The following is a 7,816-nucleotide window of genomic DNA, read 5'->3' as shown; positions in this document are numbered from 1 at the left end:
CAGGAGCACAGGGAGACAGGGCGGGGCGGCCTGAGTCCTGGGGGTGGCTGGGTGCTGTCTGCACCCCACTGCTTCCAGTGGTCCCTGACATCCAGTACTGGGCCAGAGAGTGTGTGCGACGAAAAGTCTCGGGCAGGCCCACACGCTGCCTGCTCTGCCCCACGGCCCTACCTCCCCAGACACACCTGGATACCTGGACCCGCCGTTCCCTCCTCCTACCTGGGTCTCCGGCTCTCTGCCTCTCTGGCCCCGGCACCAGCAACCCCTTTGCCCGTCTGTCTGTCTGTCTCCTGGGCATCGTCTCCCACCAGAGCTAAGCTCCTGAGGGCTGTGCTGGCACAGAGCGGGTGATCAGCAAATGTTTGTAGAACGAATGCACACGTGGCTCGCTGCCCAGTCCTGCCAGTGCTGCCCACCCTCTTCACACCACGTCCCCTCTGTTACCAAAACGCCCGTCAGCCCCACCCCTTAGCAACTCGCCTCTGGAAATCTGGGTGATTTCCAGATTTTTCACTATTTTGAGAAAATGTCTCCTCTTCCACGATACACTGTGTAGCTCTCGACAGGCAGGTGCCTTCCTGGAGGGCAACTGCCCACCGGCCGGGCGCACACAGCTCATTAGCTGCTGTAACAAAGCACCAGACTTGGCGGCTTAAACAACAGAATCGATTCCCTCCCAGTGACGGCTGCTGGCACTCCAGGTGGGGGAGGACCTGCTCTGCCACAGGCCGTGGGGGGCAGTCCTCCTTGCCTCTTCCAGCCTCTGCTGGCTGCTGGCAACCCCTGGCGTCCCTTGGCTTACAGACGCACTCCCCAGCCTCTCCGTGTCCCAGGCTCCTTCTAATAAGGCCACTGTTGTTGGATCAGGCCTGCCCCGCTCCAGGTGCCCTCATCTTAACTTGATTACATCCGCAAAGATCCTTTCACAGATTCCAAGTGGACTTGAATCTGGTGGAGATGGTGGGATGGTTACACCGGTGCCCTGGGTATCGTAAGTGTGGCCAGAGGGCTTGCACAGGTGACTGGCCATTGCGCCCGTCATTGTCAGCACGCGGCGTCCACGAACATCCGATGTTTGCCTCTGGAGAGAGTGTGATGGCGCTCGCCTACGTTGTTTGTACTTCCCAGTAAAATGGCCCATTTTCAGACATGTGACGGCCACTTAGGAGTCCTGCCCTGAAAAGTACCCTCTCAAGTCTTTTGTCTAGTTGTCCTTAGAATCATGGCTCTTGCTTGTTGATTTGTAGGAGTGACGGCTCTTCTTAATTCCCCTCCTTCGGTTGATTTGCGTCACAAACGCCGGCTCCCACTTTATGATTTGTCTTTTCATTCATTTACAGTGTCTTTTGATGTAAAGCAACCTTAACTTTAATAAACTCAAACCGGGCAGCCTTTGCCTCTGTGGTTGGTGATTTCTGTGGCTGGTGTCGGTACCCGAGGCCGTGGAGATCACCTCCAGTGGCGTCTTCGAGAAGCGTTGCCCGTACGTTTCGGTCTTGAATGTGCCAAGAGTTGATTTGGCAAGTGGTGTGAGACCTGGATACCCGGCGGGTCCCACGGGGAAGCCCCTCCCCCACTCGGCAGGCCGCTGTGGCTGCCTGTCGGTGTCTCCCGACTCCTGGCCAGCTCCCTTGGGCTGCCCGTCTGCTCTGGGCCAGTGCCACACGTCTCCATTTCTGTCGCTTTGCAGGGCGTCGTGGCACTGGTCAGGCAGGGCCCACAACCTTGCTTTTCTTGTTTGGAAACAACTTGGCCGTTCTCGACCCCCCTGCACTTCCAGGCAAGTTGGATGATCAGACTGTCAAGGTCCACCAAAAAATAACTAAATAAAAGCTAAAAAGTTTTTGTGGAGATTGAGTTAAATTCATGTACCAGTTTGGGGAGGACTGATTTATTTACATTATCGAGTCTTACAATCTATGAATGTGGTATAGCTCTCCATTTACTTATCCTATAATGTCTTTCAATAAACTCCTAGAATTTTTTTTATAATTGTCTTGCACTTTTTTTGGTTATGTTTAGATTGATGTGTGTTTTATCTTTTATTCTGTTCTAAATAGTATCAACTTTTTAGTTTTTTTCCTATAAATTCTGGCTGGGTGATAGAAATGAAATTGATTTTGCGAAACTATTTTTTAATCCAACCATCCAGCTAGCATTTCCATTCATTCTAATAATATATTTGAAGATTCTTTTGGGGTTTTTCACATACACAATTTTTTTTTTTAAGATTTTATTGGGGAATTGGGGCAGGGAACAGCGTTGGGGAATCGGGGAANACACGCTTGGCGACCTGGCATATTTCACCACAGTGTCTGGGGCCAGCCTGCTGCCAGCCAGACCGTTACAGAGAGCGTGGGACTCGCGCCCACTGCCACCACATCCTGTTGTCATCCAAGGGTCGGAGAGAGCACTCTTACTACAAAGGAGGGCCTGGGCCTGAGGGCTCCCCTCAGCGTGTCCAGTTAGAACCAGAGGACATGGCCCCGTGTGGCATGTCCCCACATTCCCTGCACCCAGGGAAGGGCCTGCACCACCAGCGGTTCCTGCCTTCTCGTGCCCCAACCCAGCTCCACAAGGGTGGGGTCTGCTTCCCCGTCCTCAGGGACACTCACACTTCACTGTTCCCTTCCGTGTTGCCCGCCTATCCCTAGCAGGTGTGAATAGAACATTGTGCACAGACAGCTGTGTCCCCAAAAGCTTGGTTCCCACCGCTCTCTGCTGCAGTCCATCCACGTGTGGGGGCCTGATGCGGCCCTGGGGTCAGGTTTCCTTGTCCCAGGTGTTCGTACTGCACCACCAAGCTCTAAAAGCCACTCAGGGAGTTCTACCATCCTCCCTGCCTTTGTCCCCTTAAATTATGGTGGCTTCTTGGCCCAACCCCATTGCTGCCATGACTGTGCAGCCACCAGCTGGTCTGATGGACAGTCAGCCTGTGGGACATGAAGCTGGCACCCAGCCCGCGTTAGCTGCAGGACACAAATGCAGCCAGCATGGGCTCGTCAGCCTTCCCGTCAGGTGAGATGCCTTCCCAAGCACCACTGACCTCTGGACACACAGACACATGGGGCACATGGACATGGGGCCCCACTTTTGTCTCCCTGAGCCTTTACTCAGGCCAGGCAGGTGCTCATGGGGTGTACATGCATCTGGGTACACAGATCGGGGTCCCTAGTCTCCACACAGCCTGGCCAAGAGCAGCCTTGGCCAGTCGTGGGCCAGCAGCCCCTCAGCCCGCAGAAGCTCTAGGCCCACCCTTCCCGGACCTGGTCAATAGAGTTCGAGCGTTGCCCTCAGAGCCTCACACACCTCCTGGGTTTTGCTTTGTAGCGGTGACGCTTACATCTCCAATTCAGAAAATCACTTCTCACAGTGCCAGGCTCTGCTGAATAAAATCTCATCCGTGAACCCTCAGATGGAGATCGACGGGCTTCAAAACATCTGGATTGTCAAGCCCGCAGCCAAGTCCCGGGGCCGAGGTGAGTTCAGAGGCCACGTGGCCAGGTCCCCCGCCAGGGCCAGTGGAGACAGCCCGCCGTGGCAGCAGAGCAGGCTGGATACTAGGGTCTGTGGGGACTCAGGATTCGCAGGCACCCAGTGGGTCCCAGGAACGGACACCTGAACAGGACAGGTCTCTGGGCTTATGTTCTGAGCTCTGCTAGTGAATTGGGTTGTCCCCATCATATTCCTAAGTGAAACGGAGCTACGGTTTTTTATCTTGATGGATCTTGGCAACAGGCTTGTGCTAGCCACGGAGAGGATGGGGACTCCCACCTCCAGCAGCAGAGGACTTCCGACTCCTCGGGTTCATCACAAACTCACCGTGAGCCCGGGAGCTCTTGGGGCCACTTCACACCGTGTTGGTTTTGCCCATGGTGACCGCGTGTGCAGCTTTCCTGTTGTGGCCGTGTTCTCTTTTTTATTCCTAATGGTGAATACTGTGTTCTTTTATATAAAACAAGATTTCAGGGTGGTTTTGTAATATTATTCAAAGAATCAACTTTTGGTTGCATTTGATATTCCTGTGAGGGATTCTTCCCGCCTTGGCTCTGACTTAAAGGCTAAGCTGATTTATTTCCAGTCTTTCTTGTACAACAATACAGCTTCATGGCTACGCAATTTCCTCTGCATGTGGCCTTAGCTGCATCCTCTTGTTTATGTTCTATGATGGTTTCAGTTTCCTGAGACTATAACTAGACTTTTCTTTTCATTTGGATATTCTATGAGGCCCCTCGAGTTATTGGAAGAGGGAGCCGCCAGCAGATAGCGCTGCCGTCAGGAGGCGCTGACTCAGGACAGAGCCTGGGGAGCAGCCCTGCCCCGGCCAGGAAAGGGCCCTGAAGGAGAGCGAGTGGGGGCCCAGAGGAGAGAACATTTCAAGGAAGATGTTTAGCACTGAATGCAATAATATCAAATTAATAGATTTTTTAAAAATCACATAAAAATGAACTTGTGAATTTAAAACAATAATGAGAACAACAAAAACTCTTCAATCAGGCCAGGCCTTCCTCTCACTCAGGTACCTGCATCCCCAGGGACACCGCACAGAGGCCTCCAACCCACTTGTTCAAAACTGAATGCACCGCTCTCCGCCCAGTCGCTGGCTCTGCCCCCACCTCCGTGCCCCTCCCTGCTCTTGGCACAGGATAACTTCAACGCTTTGCTGCTTTGTCCTAGACTTTTGTTTCAGGATGACAAGGTCTCAACTTACTGTAACTGAAGAAACTGGTCATGTATTTTGTGAGGAAAGCTAACCCTGATGCCCGTGCCGCTGGCGCCTCTGGGCCTCTGCAGAGGCTGCTGCTCTCCACCCTTGTATCGGTCAGGATAGGGCAGATTGTGCCAAGTAACAAACCGTCCCCAAACCTCAGTGGCCTCACTGAGACCATGAGCAACTCTCGCCAAGTTCATCTCATGCTTGTCCATTGCAGGTTGGCATGGGAGGATGGCATGGGGGGACTCTGCCCATCAAAGTCCCCCTGCCATCTTGTGTCACCACTCCCTACAGGCTTTAGGGTTGTCAGAGAAGGCTGGAGGGTCTGTAGGTGACATTAAATGCTGTAGCCCAGAGAGGTGCACAGCACTTCTGCTTAGATGTCACTGAGCACCACAGTCATGTGGCCTAACTTTGGGGGGTGAGCGTGAGAAATTGTAAACCCTCCTGTAAAGTGGTGGAGAGCCACATGTGGGTGAACATCAGCACCCTTCCCCGGCTCCCCCATTTACTGTGGGGTGTGAGGCCTCCCTGGACCCTCGCACCTAGCAGAGCACCCCCTGCTCCGCCTGCTGGTCTGAGGCCCACAGAGCCGGCCCTGCTCCCTTGTTTGTCCACACCCGCCACTCACTGGCCACCTCTTGCTGCCTCTGCCCCTATCTCTGCTCCTCCCCATCCTCGTGTTGTCTCTAGAGTCTTGGGGGCTGCATGGCTGCAGCCTCGGCCTGAGGGCAAAGCCTTCCCCACCTGCACCACTCAGCCATGCTGCCCCTGGTGGGACCAGAGCCAGCAGGGGTCTCAGGGCTGAGCCGACCACACCTGCCGCCCTGGGGCTGAGCGGGGGGCCTCTTGCAGACATAGTGTGCATGAACCGCGTGGAGGAGATCCTGGAGCTGGAGGCCCCAGACCACCTCCCTGCCAAGGACAGCAAGTGGGTGGTGCAGAAGTACATCGAGACGCCCCTGCTCATCTATGACACCAAGTTCGACATCAGGCAGTGGTTCCTGGTCACCGACTGGAACCCCCTGACCATCTGGTTCTACAAGGAGAGCTACCTGCGGTTCTCCACGCGGCGCTTCTCCCTGGACGATCTGGACAGGTCAGTAGGGGGGTCAGCTTGGCACCGTCGGGGGCAAGGACACATGGCGCTCCCACCAGTACCTGTAGCACGAGGCTCCGTCCTGTGTGCATGGGGCGGGGGCGGGGGTGGGGGAGGGCGCCCAGGCCATGTCTGCTGTCACCCACCACCATATGAGGCACAGATGGGAGCTCTGAGGTTCAGGGAGGTTAAATGACCTCGCTTCCCAAGGGACGGGCCCAGGCCCGCTGCCCCACGAAGCCAGCGCTCTGCACGCCCATGAAGTGCGAATCTTCAGAAAACCCTGAAAGCACCTCCCTTACACTGCCTGAGCCCCGCTACTCCATCCGGGACACCCTCACCCCAGGCTGACGGGAGAAGCGCCTGAACAGGCATCGCCCAGCCTGGCACGTCCTGACAAAAAGCCAAGGGCAGGTGTGCGGTGCACACTGCCGGTCCGCTCCGCACCCCGCCGCTCTGGGCGCGTCTCTTCTGTGTACCTGCCTCTCGTTTCTTTTTTCATGTCTTACAGAGTGTAAGTTGCCCACAGCCACAGGGGTGGCCTCGCCACCCAGAGCCAGATGGAAGGGCACCGGACTCATTTAAATGAAAATGACTATGACAGGACCCATGGTGCTTTATAACCTCCTAGATGCCACTCTGTTTCTATCCTGCTGAGAGCAAGGCCAGAGTATGAATGAATGAATTGAAAAGTTCACAGTTACTGAACCTTTCTCATGAGACCAGCTCGATTGGCATGTGCCAGTGTGGACACTGAGGCTCCTAGTTGGTGGCTCTGGGCTGCTGGGCTTCTGCTCTCTCCCCTGCCCGCACCCCTGCACAGTGCATGGGGTCCCCCAGGCGAGACAAGGGCCGGCAGGAGGGGAGCCTTCGGAGCGTGACCTTGTGCCGGGGGCAGCCGGCATCGGGTCCGGGTCCCGGGGTGGCTGGCCTGACCCGGCCTTACTTTGCAGTGCCATCCACCTGTGTAACAACTCCATCCAGAAGCACCTGAAAAACGACAGGGGCCGCAGCACGCTGCTGCCGCAACACAACATGTGGACCAGCAGCCGGTTCCGGCAGTACCTGCAGCAGAGGGGCCAGGGGTCTGCGTGGGGCGGCGTCATCTATCCGTCCATGAAGCAGGCTGTGGCCGACACCATGCAGATGGCCCAGAGCCGTGTGGAGCCGCGTCAGAACAGCTTCGAGCTCTACGGCGCCGACTTCGTGCTCGGGCACGACTTCAGGCCCTGGCTCATTGAGATCAACTCCAGCCCCACCATGCACGCGTCCACGCCTGTCACCGCCCAGCTCTGTGCGCAGGTACAGGAGGATGTCATCAGGGTGGTGGTGGGCCGCAGGGACGGCCACTGCTGTGACGTCGGCAACTTCGAGCTGCTGTGCAGACAGGTGGGGGTGCTCAGCTGGGGCCGAGGGAGGCGGGGGAACACCTGTGATCCTGCCCAGGGAAGCCACACAAGGCCCCAGCCCTGCCTGGCCAGGAGGACCGTAGTCTCGCCCTCAAGCCGGGTGTCCCGAGGGCCTGGTGCCTCCTGGGGGCCACCTCATGCAAACCAGGCAAAGGGGTCACTCCAGACTGCCCGGGGGCTCCCCTAGCCAAACCGGCCTTCACCGCCCAGCCTTCTTCCTCCTTCTCTCCAGCCCCCCAGCCTGTGGCCACCGCCTGACCTGGGCTGGCAGGATGTCCACGGCCTCCAGGTCCTTCTAGGCTGTTCCTTTGTTGACACTGCACCCTCCTTCAAGGGTCTTTCCAGGGGTCTGCTCCTCACAGGGAGTCTTCCTGCAGGGCCAGTGGCCAGGCTGGGTGGGGGCTTTGGGGCTGACCTTGGCTCCGTGGCTGGGGCCCCGCGCCCAGGCCGCCCTGGAGGAGCGACCCAGTGGGCAGCCCAGCCGTCGGGAAGGGTGGTCAATGCTGGCCTTTGAGGCCTTAGCCTGGCTGTCGGGGCCCAGGAACTCTGGGCCCCTAACCTCGCCCACCTCTCCCCAGCCCGCTGTGGGGCTGC

General features: G+C 56.9%; 1 protein-coding gene across 1 annotated transcript in view; it reads left to right on the top strand.

The window, feature by feature from the left end:
• The window catches only part of TTLL8 (tubulin tyrosine ligase like 8), a 42,222-nt gene extending 34,813 nt beyond the window's left edge, over nt 1–7,409 (top strand). Inside the window, exons 9-11 of the mRNA XM_019668545.1 lie at nt 3,331–3,479; nt 5,570–5,813; nt 6,767–7,409. Of these exons, the coding sequence (XP_019524090.1) occupies nt 3,331–3,479; nt 5,570–5,813; nt 6,767–7,409 (1,036 nt within the window). The remainder of the gene's footprint in view (nt 1–3,330; nt 3,480–5,569; nt 5,814–6,766) is intronic.
• The last annotated feature ends 407 nt before the right edge of the window (nt 7,410–7,816 follow it).

This window comes from Hipposideros armiger, unplaced genomic scaffold (genome assembly GCF_001890085.2).
Source record: "Hipposideros armiger isolate ML-2016 unplaced genomic scaffold, ASM189008v1 scaffold_530, whole genome shotgun sequence".
Taxonomy (NCBI): domain Eukaryota; kingdom Metazoa; phylum Chordata; class Mammalia; order Chiroptera; family Hipposideridae; genus Hipposideros; species Hipposideros armiger.
Note: the sequence above shows the minus strand (reverse complement) of the source record. Positions and strands in the feature narration are given on the sequence as shown.